The sequence below is a fragment of the Geotrypetes seraphini genome, chromosome 11 (genome assembly GCF_902459505.1).
Source record: "Geotrypetes seraphini chromosome 11, aGeoSer1.1, whole genome shotgun sequence".
NCBI lineage: Eukaryota > Metazoa > Chordata > Amphibia > Gymnophiona > Dermophiidae > Geotrypetes > Geotrypetes seraphini.
Window position 1 is genome coordinate 32,903,051 of NC_047094.1, and position 25,248 is coordinate 32,928,298.

At 40.0% G+C, this 25,248-nt stretch overlaps 1 protein-coding gene across 1 annotated transcript in view; it reads right to left on the reverse strand.

Annotated features, from left to right (window-relative positions):
* The window catches only part of CPPED1 (calcineurin like phosphoesterase domain containing 1), a 68,009-nt gene extending 49,418 nt beyond the window's left edge, over positions 1 to 18,591 (reverse strand). Inside the window, 2 exon segments of the mRNA XM_033914817.1 lie at positions 7,109 to 7,327; positions 18,281 to 18,591. Of these exon segments, the coding sequence (XP_033770708.1) occupies positions 7,109 to 7,327; positions 18,281 to 18,344 (283 nt within the window). The 5' untranslated portion in view covers positions 18,345 to 18,591.
* Positions 18,592 to 25,248: the final 6,657 nt, after the last annotated feature.

A 25,248-nucleotide genomic window follows, 5' to 3' on the forward strand; every position in this document is an offset into this window, starting at 1 on the left:
AGTACACCTAGAATAAATCTATTTAACTATCTCCCTTTAAAATCCTGCCAAGAAGGTTTTTTATATAATTTTTTCCTTCCAGGCTGCTAAACTGAATATGTGGCTGGGAAAGCTTATATTAGAGGCTACTTCCTATTTTGATTTTAGGAAAACATTAAAGACCCGTCTGTTCGACATGTCTACATCCTAGAATTACAACTTTTTAACTCATTTTATTCCTTAACTGAAGTACTTCAATTTTACTGTTTCTTAATTGATGCATTCTAATTTTAACTGATTGTTTTTATGTTATCTCTATTTTGATTGTATGTATTTTACCATGTTGTAAACCACTTTGAACCTTTTTTGATATAGCAGTATATAAAAATAAATTATTATTATTATTATTATTAATTTATAACAAGGCACTTGGTTTAGGAGAGTAAGTAGGCATCTATATCGGTGCTATCTTATAAAGAGATAGGTACTTACTTGGTCTTTATAACATTCTAGCGTTGAGAGACAGAAATCATGCCTAAATTGCAGGCATGGAAACTTCCTGGAGCAAATGTAAATGTTTGTGCCTGTAATTTTTAAATACACGCATAGAATAGCACACTTTATAATTCTTGTGCATACTTGTAAACTTTGCCCTTGTACATACCTAACAGCAAAGTATGCCAATCAATATTTTAAATAGGCCATTTAAGCATATATTCATGAAAATGACCTTTTATTCCTCATAGTCCTTTCTATTTAATTTGAATGTCTTGCCACTGTCACAATGGGATAGCTTTTATAGAACTACTTCCACACATGTTGCTCATACAGCTCCTTTCATTTAGCTGCAGAGGGACATCACCACCACCATGAAAGAGATAATAGTGCTAAAGCAATCTTGATCTTATTAGCAGCAAATGCTGAAAACTCCCTTCAAAAAAACAATGGACCCCAAGTAGGCTACCTTTACATGGATAGCGGAGAATGAAGGATATCCCTTCTGCATTACCTCAGGATGAATTAAAAGAAACGTCTTCCCATTTCTTTTACGTCACAAGAAAAACCATTCATTCATTCAATTTGCTATACCGTTCTCCCAAGGGAGCTCAGAATGGTTTACATGAATTTATTAAGGTATTCAAGCATTTTTCCATCTAGATACATAAGTATCTTAACATTCATAAACAAGACATCCTTATTTTTGTTTTCTTTTCCCGCTAATACAGTGGTTCCCAACTCTATCCTGGAGGACCACCAGCCAGTCAGGTTTTCAGGATAATCCTAATGAATATGCATGTCTCCTCCATTGTAAGCATCTCTCTCTCTTATGCATATTCATTAGAGCTATCCCAAAAACCCAACTGGCTGGTGGTCCCCCAGAATCAGTGCGCTAATATAATGGGACAGATCTCACACCCAGCAGCTCCCATTTTGTTTTACTATAATTTTTTTCTTTATGACTACACTTCCCCTCCGTATTCGCGGTAGTTAGGGGCAGTACCGGCGTGCGAATATTTAAAAAAACGTGAATAATATTTGGGCCAGTTCTGCCCCTAACCACCTCTTCCCCTGGCTATTTTAAGCCCTGAAAGCCCCCCCTTAAGCCTTACCTGGTGGTCTAGCGGGTTTTCAGGCAGGAGCGATTTTCCCACGCTCCTGCCCCGTGCGGATCGCTCACAGGAAATGGCTGCTTGAGCTCCCGTAGTCTCTTGAGCCATTTCCTGTGAGCGATCTACATGGGGCAAGAGCATGGGAAGATCACTCCTGCCATGAAAACCCGCTAGACCATCAGGTAAGGCTTAAGTGGGGGCTTACAGGGCTTAAAATAGCCCAGAAAATGAAAAAGCATTTTTTGTTTTAAAACCAAGAATAATCAAATCCGTAGATACGGAAAGCGCGAATATGGAGGGGGGAAGTGTATTTGTTTCCCTTTTGTATTTTTGGCTTTCTTTTCCCCATAATTTTGGGTTAAGTTTAGTACATGTCTTATTTTGCTTTCATATCTTCATTTCTATTTTCTTTCTGTAGTTAATTTGTATGGCTATACTAATTTCTAATGTGTAAGATTTGTTGCTTAATAGACAAATTTGAAATAATTTTAAAAAAGGATAGTATTTCTGGAAACATTTTGTTAGTAAGTGTAGAAAATCTAGATTGTTTCCTCTCCTCTTGCTAACCCCTCCCCCCACTAAAAAACAAAACAAAACACAAGTTGTTATGCCAAGCTGAATTTTAAAAATTTCTAGAAGACATAGGAGTGGCCTAATGATAGAGCTGCTGCTTCAGCATGGGATCAAATCCTAGCACTGCTCCTTATGACCTTGGGCAAGTCATTTAATCCTCTGCTTTGAATGTGTAACCACAAAAAGCCAGTATACAAGTCCCCTTCCCCTTATAAAGTCTTAAGTCAAAAATATCAAAGTTACCATCCTGTAAGACTATTTTCTCAGAAGTGGAGTTTTTTGTGCTATAAGTACACTTAGCCGAGGAGCAAATTACATCCTACTTTGCTTTCATTAAATTATAATCTATAGTGCTCTCAAATTTCCCATTTTTAAATTCTCAGTGCTTCCGTATGGCCTTTTGATGTCTAATGTTCATGGATTTTCTATAATTATGCCCAGTGCTTTGACTCGTTATCTCCACATGCAGAGACTGTTACTTTATCACAGCTGACTTTTTATTTTAATTCCCAAATACACAAGTTTTTTACTTCATTGCAAACTGAGCATCTTGGTGACTTGTTTAATTCAAGCAATAAATTGTATCTGGTAAATGCATATTCTGAATAATTTCATCATTTGCACATTGCGTTACATATTGAGTTATTATGCCTTTTTGACCTAAAACAACAGGGAACATTTTAAGAATAGGACAGAAAAGCTGGTAATTAAGGGATGAATTCCCATTTTTACTTTAATATATTCTGCATTATGCATGCTATTAAAATCACTAACTTATTTTCTTTCAAACTCATTCATCTGACTGGATTCTTTAAGACTTTCTATGCTCTGGAACCAATTGGGGCCATCCTTGAGTTTTCACAAGTACATATAAAATGAGTGTGGTTCGTGAAAGCTCCCACATAAAATTACACCTAAGTTTGCATGGATAAGCACAAATTTTGTTAACAAATGCCATTTTGTAATACTGCCCAACTTCAGACCCCCAAGGAACACCAATGTGCTTACTGCATAAAAATAAGTGCCAATTTATGAATGTAAAATGCTGTTTTATGTGCTTATAAAATTATCCTATCTAGGGATAAGCACATTTTTATTTTTGCAACAGTAAATGTAGGCATACATCTCTCTAAATACAAATCCTCTGCCTATAAGTTCAACTAATAAAATAACATTATCTAGTGGATTGTATCTCCTAAATTTAGTGAATAGTGATGCTTAAATCCTATTATGTATGCTAACTATAGTGGGATAAAAACTGTTCAGTTTAAGAAGGCTGAAGACCTCTATAAAATGTTTAGAGAAAAATGTCCCAGTTAAATTATGATTCTTATTTTAAGTTGTTTCTGGTATTTAGAGATGTTGTGAAAGAAGCTGTAGTTTAATTCATTAATGCTTCTTTTACTGAAAGATTACTTCTTTTACTGAAAAGCTATTTCTAGGTTTTTTAAACCCCCACTTTTACAAAACCGTAGTGTGTTTTTTAGCACTGGTTGCGAGTAACAGCTCAGCCACTCGGAATTCCTATGAGCACTGGAACTATTACTGCCATGACCGGTGCTAAAAACCACGCTACAGTTTTGTAAAAAAAAAAAAAAAAAAGGGGGGGGGGGAAGAGTAAGCAAGCACTAGACCCATCTACCCCTGAAAGTCTACTGGTTGGTACCGCAGGTTGAGAAGCACAGTGTGAAGCCATAAAATCAATCTTACATAGTAGTGATTCCAAAATCAGGACCAATTTCTTTCTTAAACCAAGATGCTAAGATTTTAGCAACTGGCAATCAGGCCAGAAGGAAAAATTATGTTCTTACCTGTTAATTTTCTTTCCTTTAGTAGCAGCAGATGAATCCAGAGACCAGTGGGATAGCACACATTGACCAGCAGGTGGAGATAGAGAAACTGATTAACAGGTGGTCTTATAGGTTAGCATTCCTCCTGTACACCCAGTATCGCTCCTTGCCCAAGCATCCGGTACCAGGAAACAATGAGCATGCCAAAAAACTTCTTTCCATCAATCAAATGTAATAGAGAAAATACAGAAAACAACCACCAACAATAACCAAACTGAAACTGACAACCAACCAACGAACCGAGTATCAACAGAAAGGGTGGGGCTCTGGATTCATCTGCTGCTACTAAAGGAAAGAAAATTAACAGGTAAGAACATAATTTTTCCTTCCTTATCACAGCAGCAGATGAATCCAGAGACCAGTGGGATGAACATGTTGCGAGCAATGATAGTACGCCACTTAAAAGGAAACAAATAAGAAAAAACAGCAACAGTGACCCTCAATGCCTGAAAGGCATTTGATACAATTACCTGGGAAAATTTGTCCTAGAAATCTGGAATAAAAGGGGATTTCCTAGAATGGATACGAGTTTTGCATCATAGGCCAATTATTGGAAGCTTAACTACTGAAACAGAGTTGCAGGGGGCCACAAGGACAGGATGCTCTCTTTCTCAATAGCTTTCTGTGTTTATTCTGGAAACCCCTAGTAATGAAAATTGTGGTTCTCAGCCTTTTCTCAGTCAGAACACACAGGCACACTAGCCGTTTTAGCACACGCTAAATGCTAACGCGTCCAATATATTCTATGGACGTGTTAGCGTTTAGCGCGTGCTAAAATGACTAGTGAGCCTTAGTAAAAGGACCCCACTGTTAAGTAATACAAAACCTAGAAAAATAACAACATAGATGTAGTAAATTGAATTAGCATCAATTCCTGTGATTCTAACATGAACCCTACTTAATAGGCAGTGCTACAAATATTACATGGAGCTCTAAAACACCAATACAACTACTTCAAAGTTCTATTTGCATATAGCCTCTCTGCAGAAAACTACACCTCATTCACACACACAATGCCTCACCAAATACAGAAATCACAAATTAGAAATGTAAATATGAAGACAAAAATTAAACTGGGAACCAAAAGAAGTCAAACTAGCTAGATACCACAGTAATAATAGTAATAATAATAATAATTTTATTCTTATATACCGCCAGGGAGAAATTAAAACAGAAATGCATTTCCTACTATAATGAACAAAATACAAATACATAGGTGATGTACATTCCCAAAGCTAATACATTCCAGTTAATAAAAATAAAACAATTTTTCTTCCTTTTTTAGTAAGAGCAAAGCATTTTTATCACATGATCATTTCCTATAAAATGCCTTCCCTTCATAAGAAAAATATAATCAGAAACTCATAAGGGGTATGAAAACCTGTTTTTTCAGTTGGCTTTGGAATGGCTGAGATGGATGCTGGGATCTGTTAGGATTATAATCTGGTTATTTACTCTTGTGCTGCTTGTTTGTTTCAATTTTACATTTCTTTTACAGTATGTCTTTGCTATATTTATTATTTTAGTGCTTTTTACATTTTTATTGTAATGGCTTTGCTGGACTATGTGCTTAAAGGTTTGTCAAGCAAATGTTTTATATATGCATACTTGGCTAAAATTTGCATAGCCTTGTCATATTGAGACTGCAAAGTATGGCTGTATCTCTCAATGTGAACTCTTATTTGAAACAACTTATTACAGTGGAGTTTTGTCTTTTACCTCTTCTGACATTTGGATCATACAAACAATCACGTTTATAATTTTTGTTATTTGTGAACCAATAGTATTTTATTTTGAAAATAGAGCCTTTTCTGGTTTGGCTGCTGTTGTAAATGTATTTTTCTGGCATCAAAAAGCAATTCAGAGAAACAGTAGACATATTACCATCTCTTAAAAATGTTGTAGATCACTGCTCACTTCTCCATTTAAAACAGGCTCCCTCATGCAGTTCAAAGAAAATGCTGGCTTTGCTAATCTCTCCTTTTGACTCTGAAATTTATCATAGACGCTTTATTATCATCTTTCGATTTATAGAGGTGGATGAAACTAGGCTGTTCACACAACAAATACCATAGATGGCATTGCAAGATCTTTCTAACCCTTTTTCCTTTTCATGACTCCTTGCTGCAAGGACATCCTTGTATTGTCCATCTTGGACAACTAACTTGATGACTGTATGTTTTTGCATTTTTAATTTAAAAAAAATTTCATACAGCCTCTAAGAAATCTACGAGTATTGGAGCAGCTGTTCAACTTTCTACAATTCTAATGATCCATTCTCAGCAACTGCCATCTTAACACCTTCCTGGTGTGAGGAGACACTATCAACTAGAGCAGTGTTTCCCAACCCTGTCCTGGAGGACCACCAGCCAGTCGGGTTTTTAGGATAACCCTAATGAATATGCATGAGAGAGATTTGCATATAATGGAGGTGGAAGGCATGCAAATCTGCTCCATGCATATTTATTAGGACTATCCTGAAAACCTGACTGGCTAGTGGTCCTCCAGGTAAGGGCTTGGAACCACTGATCTAGAGGGCAAATCCTAGCATTCATGTCATACCATAGTGATGCAGAGCCCCCAGGAACAAATGAAGCAAAAATCTTAATTCAAAATTTACGTAATTACAATTCCACAGCAATTACAGATGATTCTTTTTAATGAAGTTACAATTACCTTTATACATGGGATTAACACATAAGTTTTCTATATGAAAAAGCATGGAATCTAAAAAAAAATTAAGACCTTCACACTTTAAACTGGGTCTCTAGGGCTGCCTTGTTGTACAAACTGGATGGATAGGTTTTCTGCTGACATTTATGATATTACTATGGGCTCCTTTTACAAAGGTGCGCTAGTGTTTTTAATGCATGCACCTGATTAGCGTGCGCTAGCCGAAAATCTACCACCTGCTCAAAAGGAGGCAGTAGCGGCTAGCGCGTGCAATTTAGCGGGCTTTGTAAAAGGAGCCCTATGATATATTAATGCTCATTTATTTATATACTGTCCCTCCTTCCAGTCTTGGTGATTTACAGTAACACTTACATATTACTAGTTGCCAAGAAATCCACAGGTCTTGGTATCTAACAGTCTTACCTGGCATAGCATGTACAAGGTCCCCACATAATACAAAGAACTTGGGTTTGGGGTTTAGCTTGTTAACAGCTTGTACAGCTTCCTCTGTCAATCTGATCTCTTGATCCCATTCGTCTCCTCCTTTATCAGGGTCACCAACAGACCAGGCCTTCATAAGACCAAACTGAGGATCTGCTCCCTGGATGAAGTAAAAAGGGCCTTTCCATTGAGATTCATCATCTTAGAAAAAAGAATTAAAAAACAAAACAAAACTTAGCACTACAAAAGAAATTTGCTGGTTTTATGTTTGCATCCCAACAATATGCCATCTCAGTGAATGTGATAAAATTTATTTATATATCAGCATGTGCATATATTTCATTCATGATGGGTATCTTGAAACTGGACTGACTATAGATTCACTAGGAAGGCCTAGTTTAAAGTATCCTGAGAAATCAACCCTCTTGGACTTGAGCTGTGCATTTCCTTTAGTAAAAGCTTCCTTTTCAAATGAATACCAAGTACCTTCCCATCTGCTACATAAAACAAGATTTGAACGGTCCATATGTTAAGAGGGCTAATAGAAAACCTTTATAGTAAAGCGTGGTAAGAAAAAAAACCCAAATGCCCAAAATGATGATGTTCTGGGCTGGCCCTGCCCTGGATCGCTTAGGTTTCATAAAATTTGATTATCCGCCCTATGTCCAAGCATCACAGAGGAGATAATAAAATAAAATACAAAATCATAAAACACATTAAAACACGCAAATCATGACAAAACATAATATACTATACATTAGAAAAATTCATAGCTGAACATTAAGGCCAGGATTCTATACACGGCGTCCTGATTCTAGGCAGCAGTAGGTGTCCTACTGCTGTCTAACTAGCCAATCGGGAGGCATGGTTGTTTTTTGTTTTTTTTAAAAAAAAGCTCCAGAGGTAGGCCACCTACATTGGAGGCTCCTCAGAGAGCATAGGGAGGCATGCAAGCCTGCCTAAGGCTAGAAGCAGGCATGGTTTCGCCCAGAAGTAGCCTTAGACGGACCTAGGCGGTGTATGCATCTCCCTAGTCCAGTGGGAGACACATACAATATAGGCCAGCAAAATGCTGGCCTACATTATAAATAGACGTGGCCGCTAAGCTTATCACAGCAAGGGATCTCCCAGTTACATAAGTTTAATGGCTGAAACTGTGGCCGCTAGTTACCCCTCCCCCCAACGTGGCAGAAGGGATGCCCAATCCCTCCTGCTGGGAACATACCCATCCACCCCTGATGATCGCCAGCAGGAGGGTGCCCAATCCCTCCTGCCAGAACACCCCCCCCCGATGATCGCTGGCAGAAGAGTGCCCAATCCCTCCTGCTGGAACACCCCACAACCTCACCCCCCTGAACGAAACCGGCAAGAGGATGCTTAATCCCTCCTGCCAGAAACCCTCACCCCACCGTAGAAATTGCGACCCCCCCCCCCAGCTAACCTTGAATGATGGCTGGCCAGACAGGTCTTCCCACCTTCTGTCCAATAGGCCGGCCTCCATCAAAATGAGGCAGACCTGCCCCTTCCTAGTGCATTATGGGATGCACTGGGGAGGGGTCTTAGGTACATGGGCCAATCGGAATCTTAGGCCCCAGGGGGCTGTTCTGGCAGGAGGTATTAGGGACCCTCCTGTCGGCAATCATATAGTATAGTAGATTCACTAGTGGAAAGAGATAAAGCAGACTGGGTATTAGAATCCAACAAAGTTATAATATATTTATCCATAAGGCCCCTTATATGGGTACTCTCAACTGCTGAGTTCTTGACCTGAGCTTTCCTTTTCTTGACTTTAGAGGATATCACAAAAGATTAGGAAATTAGAGCTCAGTAATCCTTGGTGCTCCTTGGGGCTAAGCGTGCCCCTTAGGTAGGGCCCTTTGGCCACACCCTGCAGCCATGCGCCACAGAGCTTTTAGGTGTTTCAGGTCTCTGCCATAATGTCACTCCAGTGTGCCAATCCCACCCAGGATGCCAAAATCACCTCCAGTCCCAGGTAATGCAATAAAGATAGGCAGGCCATCCTTCTTCCATCCAGCTGCTCCCCGCAATGTGCCCCAGCTCCCTAAATCAAAACTTTTAAATCTACCCAAATCACCCTCCCCAGCCTAGCCCAATCCAGCAGTGAACTTATAGGTGCTAACAATCACGTTTCTATCTTCCTTAGCTTTTAGAAAATCTAGTTTGGGTTAATAAAACTGAAATTGTTTGCTTTCATAAGTAATTAAACAAATATGTAGTTTCAAGTTTATTATAATTTGATATACCGCCTATTACATCTAAGCGGTTTACACTAAATTTAAAATAGTTATATAACATGTACAAGGAAATCTTAAAATATAAGTAGGACCCAAAGCTTGGACCCTAGCCCGGACAGCTAGAAAGGCCTTACGCCTCATCTGAGTCTCCTTTGCAGGTCCGGAAATATCCTTATTTCAGATGCCAAAAACAACTCTTCTAAATGCCTAAAGGAAAGTCTCAATACAGTATTGCGGTCCAATTCAAAGGCAAAGAAGCTCTCTGTGTAATAACCTCCTAAGGACATTAGATTCATTTTCCCTTCTCTTGGTCTGCCAGAACCCAAAATAAATAGGGCTTTAGTAATAGTGGGCAATGAATCTGTAGTCATCTTCAGAACTTTCACCAAATATTTTTTTAAACATGTCAAGTGGAAAAACAAAAAGAGACAGGAGAATTCAGCAGTCTTGTGTCTTATCTGATTCAGGCTGATGCTCAGAACCTAATGCTGGCACTAGAGGCAATTAGCGCCAACTGTTAGGCTGCGTGCATGTTCAGTCAGGTTTTCAGGATATCCACAATGAATATGCATGAGAAAGATTTGGAAGCAGTGCATGCAAATCTCTCTTATAGATGTTGAAAGCCAATAACATGCATATTTACACAAAATGAACTCTGCTCCCAAGGCTACCAAGGTCTCTTCTCTCCCAGAACTAACCGAATAGGAGGCGATCTGGCACTAATTTACAAATCATTCTTTGATGTCCAGCTCATCGAAAAGAGCAGCCACACCTCTCTAGAATACATGCTAGCCTCGGTCAATGACGAACTCCAACCTCACCCACTGGGTATCCTACTTCTTTACCGCCCACCTACCCCTTGGAACAAATCCTCTGATCTCGTTCTCGAAATCATATCAAACACCTTCCTCAAATTTCAAAGACTCTTGATCATTGGGGACATCAATCTCCACCTTGATGACAACACCAACAAGGATACGATCGAACTGAAGAACTTCCTCATCTCTCTTGGTTTTTCCCCCCCTTCACCATCCCCAACCCATGAAAAGGGACACACTCTAGACCTCATTAGTTTCCTTGATCTTACCGCTACAAAACCTCAGCCGGTGACACCCGCTGGGAACAGGTCCCCTGGTCTGACCACTTCCTTGGGACCTTCTGCCTCCCCATTTTCATGTCGCATCTCGGGCCTCCTCCCCGTTCCTCTAATTCCATCACCTTTCGCAAAAAAATTTCAAGCGACTTGTTCTGGACAAAATTTCTCAAACAATTCTCCTCTGCTCCTAAGCCTGCAGACCCTGAATTCAACTGGCATAACTGGACCGCTCCGAGTCCACCTACCACTCCCTTGCCCCCCTTTCCACCAAATCCATCTCCTACCCTCGCAAAGCCCCCTGGTACCTCCCTTATCACAGAGAACTAAAGCAGAAATGTCGAGCTCTGGAGCGCAAATGGAAAAAATCTAACTCCCTTATAGATAAACAGTCCTGGAGAGCCAACATTAAGCTCTACAATTCAGCACTAAAAAAAGCAAGGAAGAACTTCTACGGTGAGAAAATCCAGACAACAGATCCAACAACCAGAGTAGTACACTTTTCAAAATCTGGCGCTCTCTAACCTCCAGAAAAGACTCCACCTCTCTCCCCTCCTCTCCCTCAGCCGAAGTTCTAGCAAAATTCTACCTTACGATGCTCCTTCCCACCTGCAGTCTCCTACAACTCCCTGGTGCTCACTGACTCCAACCCTACTCTATTGGCCTCTAGCACTATCCCAGCCGACAGATTCTGGGCTGCCTTTGAGCACATATCCGAATCCCTCATCCTCAAACTCTGTCTCAAAATGAAATCTTGCAATTGTTCTTTAGACCCTTTCCCCTCCTACCTCTACGAGGAAATACCCACTCAGGCCATCTCTTCCATTACCAAACTCCTAAACTCCGCCCTACATTCGGGCCTTTTCTCCCTAGAAATGGGCCATATCGCCTTAACCCCTCTATTAAAAAAACCTGACCTCGACCCTTCCACACCATCCAGCTATCGCCCAATAGCAAATATCCCTCTCCTAACCAAGATGCTCGAGTCCATCATATCAACCCAACTCTCATCCTACCTAGAGAAATTCTCCATTCTCCTACCTTACCAATATGGCTTTCGTCCCAATTTCAGCACCGAATCCCTACTGACCTCCCTAATCTCCAAGGTTCAACAACTTCACTCCCACAACAAGTTCGCCGTCCTCCTGCAATTCGATCTTTCTGCCGCTTTCGACGGTGTTCACCATGATATTCTAATCTACCAACTCTCCGAGATTGGCATCACCTCTATAGTCCTTGAATGGTTCTCAAAATTCCTTCGTTCCCGATCCTACACTGTCAACATGAATGGCATCTCATCCTCCCCCTGGATACCAATCTGTGGAGTCCCGCAAGGTTCACCTTTATCTCCTATCCTTTTCAACATTTATATGTCCTCTCTAAAACTCCTCCATCTATCCCCCCTTGAAACAATCTACACCTATGCTGATGACATCCTTGTCCTTCTTGAGACCGACTCGAACCTCACTAATCTCTCAGAGAACATATCCTCTTGTATCTCGAACCTCCAATCCTGGGCCCACACCGTCCAAATGAAATTGAATGAATCCAAGACAAAACTACTTTGGCTTGGCCCAAAATTAGTTCAGCTACCCACCTAAATCCCACTGTCCTCTGGCTCCACTCTGCAACTCGAATTCTCCAGCAAGGTCCTGGGCGTCATCATTGATTCTACATTGTCCTTCAATGACCACCTCAACTCCCTGGTAAAAAAATGCTATTTCAGCCTACACATGCTGAGGAAAGTAAGATCCTGTTCCATTAAAAACATTTTGCCGTTCTCGTCCAATACATCATCCTCTCCAGACTGGACTATTGCAATTCTATCTTCATAAGCCTAACAAAGAAATATCTTCACAGACTCCAACGGATTCAAAATGCCACGGCCAAGCTTATCTTTGCAAAAAGTAAATTCGATCACGTCTCACCGCTCCTTTTCAAGCTTCACTGGCTTCCGATAATTTCCAGAGTCCACTTCAAATGCATCTGCCTAACTTTCAAGATCCTCCAGGGCATCCTTCCTCCATTAATTCCACTTTCTTGGAACTCCTCGAATCTTAATACCACCAGACCTACCCAAAAATCGAAATTATCCTTCCCCTCGTTAAAAGGCATTTCCCACCCAGGAAAACTGGGGGCTTCCCTCCCCTTCAGATTCACCGAGCTCTGGAACAACCTTACCTCCCCTCTTCGGAACCTGAGTGCTCTCCAACCCTTCTGTAAACATCTGAAAACCTGGCTTTTCTCAAAAATCTAACACTCCCTCCTCATCTGACATCCTAGCCCTCTAACATTCTTCTTTCCTCCGATCTTCATCTAGCCCTTTCCTTGGAGTTCCTTTCTCATTACAATTCCTGTAAACCGTGCCAAGCTCCACGACCATGGAGATGGTGCGGAATACAAACCTAAGGTTTAGTTTAGTTTATGTCAAGTGGAAAAACAAAAAGAGACAGGAGAATTCAGCAGTCTTAAATTGTGTCTTATCTGATTCAGGCTGATGCTCAGAACCTAATGCTGGCACTAGAGGCAATTAGTGCCAACTGTTAAGCTACGTGCATGTTCAGTCAGGTTTTCAGGATATCCACAATGAATATGCATGAGAAAGATTTGGAAGCAGTGCATGCAAATCTCTCTTATAGATGTTGAAAGCCAATAACATGCATATTTGATCATGATCTGCCTTTGTTATAATCATCAGAACACAGACTACAGAAGTCTGCACAGCACTGACCTCATTCTACTAGAGTTTCTGTTGAAGCCCCCCCTGCAGCCCATCTAGCTTTGACTAGCCATAATAGAGGTATAGACCACAGGAGTCTGCCCAGCACTGGCCTAATTCCCAATTGTTCCAACTTGAGAGAGCAATTCTATAAAGGAGTGCCTAATTGGAGCCTATTCTACCAGCTTTTTTAATTTACATAGCATTTCATTTGTTATTTCAGTGTAAATAGTATATTTTAGACACCATTCAACATCCCCCCTTCCCCGGCTTCTCTTCTTCTCCCATGGTTTAGTTCTACTTAGAATTTTATTGATTTTCTGTAAGTCACTTAAATGTTTCTGTTTGATCTGCAGTATATCAAATAAGCACTGGATTCCCAATCAAAACTACTGGGTAAAAATATAAATAGAAAAGTCCCCCAAAGCGTAGATCCATACAACTAACAAAAAAGGAAGAAAATTACAAATGTAAGAAAAAACTTTCAACCATAATGGTGCTCAGAACCTTGAATAGGTGGTGAAATCACAAACCGGGGACAAACCCCTGTAAGTTCAATGCTCTATCATTGCATCATCTTTATCAGTAGAAAGATTTGTTGAAAACGGATAATGGAACATCTCAGTAAGATCCATCGGGGAGATATGGGGGCCCCACTCACGCAACATTGGCAAGCATTTTCTCACACTTTGGATGAATTGAAGTTTGTAGTGTTGGAAGCTCCCACACTGAAAAGAGGTGGGAATAAATAAGCTTTGTTGTGGAAAAAGGAACAAGCATGGATCTCTTATTGGCAGACTGTCAGTCCAGGAGGTTTGAATCGGGAGGTGGAATGGTGGGCGTTCCTACATTAAGATTGACAGAAGTAACAGCATATCTTCAGGGAGTTCAGTTGAAAGTCACATTACCAGGAAGTGATGTAATTACAGCTGAAGAGGAAGGTAACCGCCGGCCGCGATGAGAGCTAAGTAAAAATACTGGTTTTTATACATATTAAATGCTATCCATCTTTTTTTGTTAGGAAGAAGTTTTACTCTGTTACAAATCCAGCTTATGGGAGTTCTCTGAAGAAGCCAACGGCGAAACGTGTTAGAGCCCGCTGGAGTGAGACCACTTCCTTAACACCCTTGCAAGTTAAGTTCAAGTTTCTCAAGTATTTAAAAAGTTGAAGATATCATTGATTATAGTTTTTTTGCATCACAATCAATATAATTTCACAAATTTTTTTCAACAAATCTTTCTACCGATAAAGATGGTGCAATGATAGAGCATTGAAACACTTACAGGGGTTTGTCCCCGGTTTGTGATTTCACCACCTATTCAAGGTTCTGAGCACCATTATGGTTGAAAGTTTTTTTTCTTACATTTGTAGTTTTTTTCCTCCTGTTTTATTAGTTGTATATCAAATAAGAACATAATCCTCGCCATACCAGAACAGATCAAAGGTCCATCAAACCCAGTACGAGGTCTGACAATTAAGTTTGCCTCCTTGTGTTTACGTTGGCGGCACTGTATAAACAACTGAGTAAGATTTCACATCCTTGGTATATTATTGTCTCACAGCTGTGTTCATGTTGATGTGTGGCGGTGTCTTGCTGAGTGGCGTTCATTATTGTTTTTGTGTGTTTTTATGTGCCGTCGTGAGAATGTCAGAGCTTAAATTAAAGCAACGAACAAACATTAAATTTCTTGTTAAACTTGGCAAGAGTGGAAGTTAAATCAGAGACTTGTTAGTCCAAGTTTATGGGACAATGCCATGAAGAAAACGGCAGTGTATAAATGGATTAGGTTTTCATGTTTTCACCTACGCTGATGACATTCAGCTTCTACATCCTTTGGATCCCAGCAATACTTTGGATATCGTAGCAATTAACAATAAACTTGAACAAATTCATCAATGGTTAGATACTAATAGGTTAGCTCTTAATATTGAAAAAACAAAGACGATGCTTTTCCCATGGAAAGAAATTCCTAAACTTATTGCTCCTATTTCTTTAAAAAAATATTCCCTTACAATCGGTTAACACTATTAAAATTCTAGGAGTGATTTTTGATAATAAATTAACCTTTCATGATCATATTGGTAGTATTATCAAATCATCTTTTTATAGACTTCGTCAAATTCGTTCCCTTTTGCAATACCTCTGCCCTAAATCACTCAACATTCTTATCCACTCCTTGGTGATTTCTAAAATCGATTATTATAATGCCCTTTTTAAGGGAATTGCACAAAGTGAAATTAGACGATTACAAATTATACAAAATACTTCCATTAAGCTTATAACAAAAACAAAGAAATTTGATCATGTAACACCACTTCTTAAGAATGCACATTGGCTTCCGGTATCTCATAGAATAACTTATAAATTATGCTTACTTACTTTCAAATCCTTACTCTATAAAGCTCCTGCATTTATTTTCAAATTATTAATTCCTTACTCCTCGAATAGAACTTTACGATCAAACGAACAACATCTATTGACAATTTCTTCTCTCAAGATCATCAATACAAGACGACAATTTATTTTTTCCGTTACGGCCCCTCAAGTCTGGAACTCTCTTCCTATCCATTTGAGAGAAGAAGACAACAAATTTAAGAATAATCTAAAAACTTTTCTGTTTAAAGATGCTTTTGATTAATAGTTTTCCTTCTTGAATTTATTTATTGAGTTGATTATGATTATGGAATTTTACATCCCCTACCTTGTGTTTTTTCCCTGACTATTCTATTTTTAATATTTTGTAGTTCAATTCCCTTTTTCCCCTTTTATTCTTGACTGTAAAGTTTGTTAATAGTCCTGTTTGATTTTAAGTTTATGTTAAGTATTGTATTACTCCTTAATACTGTAATTTTCTTGTTTATTATTCATGTTCATCGCTTTGAATTGTGATTAAGCGATTAATCAAAAACACTAATAAACTTGAAACTTAAATTTGGATTACATGGTTTTTCTGAGGGGAGAGAAAGCGTCACTGATGAAGAAAGGTCAACGGCGCCAGTAACGAGAACTGATGAAAACTGCAAAAACTCGTTGAATTGTGTGTCAAAATCATTGGATGACTGAGAAGCATAGAGAAACAGGAAAATCTTAATCGAAAATCTTGGCATAAGAAAGGTGTGTGTAAAAATGGGCCTGAAGGAGCTCACCGATGAACAAAAGCAAAAGAGAGTTGAAGTTTAACAACACCTTTTGGAGAGGCAAGATGATGTTTTGGGCTATGTTATTGCTGGTGATGAAATATGGGAGTACCAATACGACCCTGAAATACAGTGTCAAAGTACACAATAGAAGTCAACCAATTCTCCATGACTAAAATGTTCTTCCAGTCCAAATCAACAGTCAAAATGATGCTACTAACCTTTTTTGATATTAGAGGGATTGTTCATTATGAATTTGTACCAACTGGACAAAATGTTAACCAAGTTTACTATTTGAAAGTGCTGAAAAGGATGCGTGAAAAAGTTAAGACTAAAACAACCTGAACTTTTTGCAACAATACCAGCTCACACGAGGGAGGGAGTTTTTAGCCAGAAAACAAATAACTCTATTGGAACACCCTCTCTACTTGCCTGATCTGGTTCCCAATGACTTATTTCTTTACCTGAAGATAAAAGAAATATTGAAAGACATTTTAATGACAGCTCTGTTGGGCATTCCAGTAAAAGAGTTCCAAAACTGCTTTGAAGGATGGACTAGGTGCTGTTTTTGCTGCATAGCTTCCCAAGGTGAGTACTTCAAAGGTGACCACAGTGATATTCAGCAATGAGGTATTAGCACTTTTTCTAGGACGAGTTTGCAGTGTCATACCTTGTATCCTGTTTCCAACAGTAACCAAATCCAGGTCACAAGTAACTGGCAATGTACCAAAAGAGTAAAATAGATTTTATATTTGTTTATTCTAGAAAAAAATTTTTCTATGAACTTAAGAAAAATATACAGTCAGTGGGTACTTCTAACTGGGTACCTGGGCAGGTGTCTACTTTCCTTTATAGGAAAGTAGTGTAACAGAGAAAATACTAACCTATAACTTAGGTGTGAGGAGTTATGCCAGTCAAAGCTGGTTTGTGTGCACAACTGAGTTCTGGTGATATATGCATAATTTACTGTATTCAGAAGTTATGCGATTCTTGCCCAGAGTATAGCCATATATGCCCACCTGTACATTAAATTCTATACAAGGTAAGCACTGTTCTGTAAATATGCACATATGTAGTATTTTGGCATATATCCATGAATATTATTCTAATGAGCTACACTCATAGCAGGCAAGTAACTTGGAGAAGTACTTTATAGAATTACCCTCACAATGGGACTTCATCTTGCCAGCTTAACCATTAGATCAACTACAGCTACATTCAAAGCATTCTGACAGACAGGCAAACTCAAAGGAACAAATACTCTTTTTCCTAAGAGGAGGATAGGCACATTTTGGAAATTGTCACTATTTTATATATGTATGTATATAAAACAAAGGTTAATACTTTAAAAGTACATGTGTTTTGTTTTTACATAATTGTTTTGAGAATGATACCGAGGATCAAAATCTCAGCATGGGACCTATGTGCCTAAAGATTAAGAAGGGGGGCACCATGCTTGAAAAAGGTTCGCCGAGGTCGCCTAGCACCAGTCCTGTATGTAGAAACGTACGAGATCTCTCAACGCTGTCAGGAAGCCCCATCCAGATATAGTAACCCGTGCAGTTAACGTCTTTCCCTCGTGCCTCTTCTATTTCGAATTATTCCTATTTTAATTCCCACATATGTTCAACACACATTTCATTTCCCCTACATCAAGCCTCAAACACCCTCGACCACGTGCGAAAACTCATCTGGGTGAAAACAGGCTTATTAACGCGGAGTGGGCGAATCAGATTAATAGTAACTTCCACCTTGTGTTTTTCAGGTGAAAGAACACTGTGCTGCTGGATCTACAAATGGCTGCTACCGTGCCCTTTGCAGGTGAGATCCTTGAGGCCTACGACCTGCACCTTGATCTCAACGGCGGCCCACGAGGGGGGAGGGGGTGCTCTTCCTTCCCGCCACGGAACCAGGCTCAAGCCACCCTTAAGAAGGGGGCGTGCAGTACCTGCACTGAAGGCGGTAAACGTCCTGTCGCGAGCTCTCAGGAAAACCTCCTGCCTCTCGGCCATGGCGGTTTGACAAGAATTGCGGAACCGCCACCAAACACCGGATGCGAAGCTCCACCCTGCTCGCGAGGCATCATCCCTATCCCTTCCCCTAACCGCCGCGGTTTCTACCCGCGACTAGTGCTGTCTACTAGGAACGCAGGCATGCCAGACGCCCGGCGTTCTCCGCGATCCGCCCATCTGGTCTGGGAATGCCGTCATGGCGTAACCAAACGGACGTTGCAGCCCCTTCCCTAACCTGACAGGGCTAGCGCTCGCGCGCAGTCGCGCTGGAATTTGTTCTTGCCGCAGAAGGGGGGGGGGGGGCGAGGAGATAGAACGGAGGATTGCGGTATTTGAAATCAAGGCGGCAACAGCGAAGGAAGAGAAGAGAGAAAGGGAAGTGGGGTGGGGGTCAATTATTGGAAGCCTGAGCTATATTTGGTTTTTAATACATTTGTTTACATTGTATTATTATTATTTTTTTAAAAATAAACCTTTAGCTGGACTGGGCTTGGAAATGAGGTTCTTTACTGTCATGGTATGTGCAAATTAACGCGTTTTAAAGCAGTTACCTTCAGAGTCTAATTTGACTCTAGAAATTTGAGTCTCTTGCCCTGGATCAGCTCCTTCCCTAGTTGTTTCTCTGGTTCAGAAGGCATTGGCAACCATTTGCAACTTAAGACAAATCCGAAAATACTTCAACAACCAAAAATTCTAACTCAGAGTACAAACCCTAATCCTAGGACTCCTGGACTACTGTAACATACTTTACCTGTCATGCCCCATCAACATGCTAAAACAATTACAAACCATCCAAAGTACAGCCCTAAGACTAATACACTCGCTGAAAAAATATGACAGTAATAATAATAATAATAATTTTATTCTTATATACTGCCATACCCAGCGAGTTCTAGGCGGTTTACATCAGTTTACATAAACAAGCAGATTTACAACTATTTATCAGAATTACAGCTTTGAACGAATTAGACAGAGGATGTGGAAAGTAGGGAAAAAGTACCTCCCAGTACAAGCATGCATACAACACAGATTCTACTGCACCCTATTCAAAGCCCTAAATGGAAATGGACCATGCTATCTGAGCAATGGCCTAATCAGGAAAAAACACATCCAGACCAAGGAGAACTCAAGCACACTTTACCCATTCCCCAATCAAAGGCATTCAGAGCAAAAAAAAATATGATAGTCTACTAGCCACCAGAGCTGCAAAAATAGACCGCCACCTCTCAAATCTGCTGACCACGATGCCCAACTACAAAACATTCAGAAAAGAACTGAAAACTATTCAAGAAATTTGTCAAATAATCTAACCAAAGAGTTAGATCCTTCTCAGATCCTGACGCATTCTATAGCTATCAATCTTGTAATCTCCCTGGGAATGCCCAGGCTAATTTCTTGTTGTAAACCGCCTAGAACTGAAAGGTATTGGGATAGAAGACATCAATGTAATGTATATTTGAAACCTGGGGCTGATCATAAAATCCCCCTCCACTTGTATATAAACAGTAAAATCTTGGATTGCAAGTAACTTGTTATGCAAGTGTTTTGCAAGACAAGCAAAACATTTTATAAAATTTTAACTTGATATACAAGCAAGGTCTTACAATATGAGTACATACAGTATTTTGTATTAAAGTTTCTGAGTTGTGGAGTTTCCATTATTTCTTATGGGGAAATTCGCATTGATCAAGTGTTTTGGACTACAAGCATGTTTTCGGAACGAATTATGCTCGCAAACCAAGGTTTTACTGTATATTATTTAGTAATAATCCACAACTCACATAACAAGGATGCACCTAGGAAAAGGCAGCATCTAGTGCTCACTGCAATGTTTAAGAACATCAGTACACCTATTGTAAAATTAAACAAACCAGATTAATACAGATCGATCCTGTGCAGTCAATGCTAATAGATAGCCATGGGTTGTTGGTTTGTTTGTTTTTTTATATAAACGGAACACAAACACCCTCACCCAATATGGAATAAGTAATCACAAACTAAAAATAGAAATATGTGGACAGTAGTTAAACTGAACTGCCAAGAAGCCAGACTCTGCATGCAATGCAACACCACAGAAACAGTGATATGTTCCCTAATACTGTGCAAAATATAAAGATGTAAATGTGAAAATAACTGCAAAATACCAATTACCACTTTACAAATTAACAAATAAAAGGAAAATACCATTTTATTAGACCAATCCATTTTTCAATTAGCTGTCAGAGACCAAAACCTCCTTCCTGGGTCAGTACAGCATATTGGTGTCCTGTCCTGACCTAAGGAAGAAGGTGTTGTCTCCAAAAGTTAGCAAAAAAAATTTAAAATTAGTCCAAAAAAAGATTACCTTATTTCCATTTTCTATTTATAAATACAGCTTCAATACTACTTTATTCTGAAGCAACAACAAAAAAATCTTTTTTTCTACTTTTTGCCATCTCTGGTTTCTGCTTTCCTCATCTTCATTCTCCTTTCCATCCACTATCCGCCCTCTTTCTCTGCCCTTCCATCCATTATTTGTTCTCTCCCCCTCTATGGCATCTTCCCTCTTTCTATGCCCCTGCCATAAACTGTCTATCCTGTGCCTCTTCTCTCCTTTATACATGATTCATTTCAGCTTCATCCCCTCTCCATTTTCCCTTTCTGTCTCCACTCCTTCCCCCATTCTCTGGCATCGCTCCTCCTTCCCTTCCTTCCTTCTTTTCCATCCCACACCATGGTCTGGCAACTCTGTCTGCTTCCCTTTCTCCTCCATGCCCTGGCATCTCCTCCCCTTCCATTTCTCCTTCCCACTCCATGCTCTGGCATCTCCTTCGTTTCCCTCCCTTCCCAATTGTCTGTCATCTCTGTTTCCTTTCCACCCCCCATGCCCTGGCATCTCTTCTCCTTCCTTTCCCTCCTTCCCTTTGCCATGGTTTGGCATCACTCTCTCCTCTCCCTTCCCTTCCTTCTCCCCCCTCAGTTGGATGGCTTTCTTCCTTATACCTCCTTCCCTCTAATCAGATGCATGGTGCAGCAGTTTTCTACCCTCTCCCTATGGATACCTCTCCTTCACTCTCATTGTTGGCAGCCTTCACAACTCAGTACTTTGTCAGCTTTGGGCTTTCCTTTGTGAAGGGTCCTGCCTGCTTTTGCAAAGGCAGAACTCAGCATAAAGGAAGGCCCGATGCTGGCAGAGCAGCGAGCTGTGAAGGCTGAAGTTGCCACTGCTGGTAGAGGAAGATCCTGGACCATGACGCCGACCCCAAGAGCACCCCCTTTTGGTCTGCACCCAGGGTGGACCACCCCCACCCCCCTATGGTGGGCCATTGGCATTACTAAATCCTATGGCAGTAACAGGAAGTGGAAAAATGGGATAGCCAGAAACAACTTGCACTGCCAGGGTGCCAGTGGAGGACCTGTAGTGGAAGACCTGTTCCACTGGCAAACTTAGGAATCCCTGTCAGACATAGCAGCAGATGATGCCACAATTTTGGGAGAGCCTCAAACCAAAGTGGGGGTGCAGGCTGCCTCATGGAAATACCATTGGTGCTACGGTTTCCTGTAATGCATCAGCATAGGGTTGTCAGAAAGCAAGGACTGGTCCAAAATATCCATCCTGGAACTGGATAAGATTGCCAACTGGATCCAGATTTCCCTGACAGGGTTAATCTAGTCCTGGGTTTACCCATTGCATGCAGGGACTTGTAGTCTTGTTTTTCTTAGGAGTTCAATGGGGGAAATCCAAACTACAAGGCCCTGCAAGCAATAGGGTAAACCTAGGACTGGATCAGCCCAATCAGTTGAATCTGGATTCAGATGGTAACCCTAGAATTGGATCAGCTTGGCAGCTATGCATGCCTAAGTTGTGACAAAATCTGGCAATATTAAATCAGCCTCATTGAGTATCTTCAGATTGACAGATAAACAATTGTGGAAGATCCTCACCTTCATCTGTGAAGGATTTAATCTAAGTGGATTACAGTACAGCATTCAGAAATTAGAATCCATATCAAATCCATATTTAATGTAAGTGGGTTACAGTTAAGGTTATCATATGGCTCTAAGAAAAGAGGACAGATTGAGATATCTGGGTTTTACTTCCATTGAAAGCAATGGAAGTAAAACCTGGATGTCTCAATCTGTCCTCCCTTTTCTAGAGCCCTAGTTACAGAAATTAGAATCCATGTAAAAAAAAATACAGCAAATTAACATTCAAGAACCATTATTAAAAAGTTGATAAACTATGCCTTACAAAATTCCTTTCCAGTGCAAAAAGCACATAAGTCCTGAACCTGTGGGTAGTGCATCTTAACCTAAACATAGAAACATAGAAGATGACGGCAGAAAAGAGCTACAGCCCATCAAGTCTGCCCACTCTGCTTACCCACCCCCTGTCTATGCCCTAATGACCCAATTTCCTTATCTTGACCCTCATAGGGATCCCACATGGGTATCCCATTTACTCTTAAAGTCTGGCACGCTGTCTGCCTCGATCACCTGCACTGGAAGCTTGTTCCAATGATCAACCACTCTCTCTGTGAAGAAATACTTTCTGGTGTCGCCATGAAATTTTCCGCCCCTGAGTTTGAGCGGGTGCCCTCTTGTGGCCGAGGGTCCCTTGAGAAAGAAAATATCATCTTCCCCTTCGACACGTCCCGTGAGGTACTTAAATGTTTCGATCATGTCTCCCCTCTCCCTATGTTCCTCGAGAGTGTAGAGCTGCAATTTGTTCAGTCTCTCTTCGTACGAGAGACCCTTGAGCCCCGAGATCATCCTGGTGGCCGTCCGTTGAACCGATTCAATTCTGCGCACATCTTTACTGTAATGTGGCCTCCAGATGAGGTCTCACCATGGCCCTGTACAACGGCATTATGACTTCAGGCTTTCGGCTGACGAAACTTCTATTGATACAACCCAATATCTGCCTTGCCTTAGATGAAGCCTTCTCCACTCTTTGAACTCCATCTCCCTCAAGGCTGTGAAGTCGGTACATAAAACCTCTGACTCGAGGAGCCCAAAAATAGCTTTCTGACTCCTTTATTTATATATCTATATAGAAAATGAATACTATACTAATTACATATATTCTGTATTGACTGCAAGCATGCAACATAAAAGGCATTTCATCGCTGCCAATATGAATCAGGCTACTTTTTAGAACCGTATAACCTGTTAAAGCCAGGATCTAAAGGCTATAGCTATGCCATTGTGGCTTTTTAATTTTATTTATTAAAGAAATTACATACACCCGAAAAGACTATAAATTGTAAAATAATAGGATTTAAAAGAAAGCATCATCTTTTGTTACTAATTCAAAAACTTACAACCTAACAACTTAAAGAGCATGGTTTAAATATTTAAATCAAAAATAAAATATATTGTTCTAAGAAACAGAACTGCCTCTGCCAAATGATTAACACATTGTTCTAAGGAATAGAATTACTTCTGCCAAAACCTCTCTCATAGAAGCCCTTAAATCTGATTTACCTATTTGTAGTGCCAAAAACAGTCTCTCAGCACTGACTTGGGTGGGTGGCATTGCTGTTACAGTTCTAACTACATCACTAATAACCTCTGGATAAACAAGGATGGCTTCTATGGTCAATTTTGGAAAGTGGCCATACTTTTCCACTTCATTTAATCCTTCAGAAAACTCTTTCTGAAACTTCTTTAATGGTGCATCAGCTGGTTGTTTTCCTGTGTTTAAGCGACATTCTATTCTATCCAAGTAAGCTTCGAAGTCTAATTCTTCATTTGAAGAAGATGATGTACCAATGCTTATTTGCTCATCCAATGGTTGAGGTGTTTCTGAACTTGTAACCATTTCATGCAAACTGCTACTTCATAGAGTGCCTGTTTTCCTGTAGCAACGTGGTCATTGCTTAACAAAACTCGGTTCATTAGGTCAATGTAAACAGCTACTAATAGTATTTGATTACCTATCTAGCAAGATACCCTCTTTGCTGCTAATGGTTATATATTTTTACTTCTTTGGAGGTACTGCTTTGTACTGATGTCCATCATACAGTATTTCTTGTTAAGGTTTTCCTATCCCTTTAGGGAAAGAAATTGGAACTGGTATACCGCCTTTTTGTAGTTTTACAACCACACTCAAAGTGGTTTACATACAGGCACTGCAAGGATTTTCCCTGTTTGTCCTGGCGGGCTCATAATCTATCTAATGTACCTTGGGTAATGGGGGCATTAAGTGACTTGCCCAGGGTCACAAGGAGCATTGTGGGTTTGATCCCACAACCTCAGAGTGCTGAGGCTGTAGCTCTAACCACTGCACCACACTGTTTGTACTGTAAACTCTAACAGAAAAGAAACCACAAAACCCCACTGCTCTGAAAATTAAGCAACATATTTGTTTCAACCTGTGCATGACCCTAGCCATGCTCTAGAGCAGTGTTTTTCAACCTTTTTACACCTGTGGACCGGCAGAAATAAAAGAATTATTTTGTGGACCGGCAAACTACTAGGACTAAAATTTAAAAACCCTGTTTATGCCCAATCTCCGCGAGCTTGGTCCCCGCAAACCATGTGATCCCATCTGCATAAGCCGCAGTTATGATTTTATATTGAACGTATTTTATTAAAGTATAAAAAGAAACAATATTCTGAACAATTGTGATTTTATAAATACAAATATACAGAGTAAGGACCAACAAAACCCCTGTCTCCCCTCCCCTTCACATATATCCCCTCTACTATCAAGAAAACTGAACAAGCCAAGTTATTATAGAATGCTACATAGAAATATCATGCTAACAGAATACTGCAGTCCCCAGTTATGTCTCTAACAGGATATATATTTCAAATCTGATATATTCTAATGACAAAATAGAAATAAAATTATTTTTTCTACCTTTTGTTGTCTCTGGATTTTGCTTTCATCTTCTTTTCACTCTTTTCCTTCCAGCGT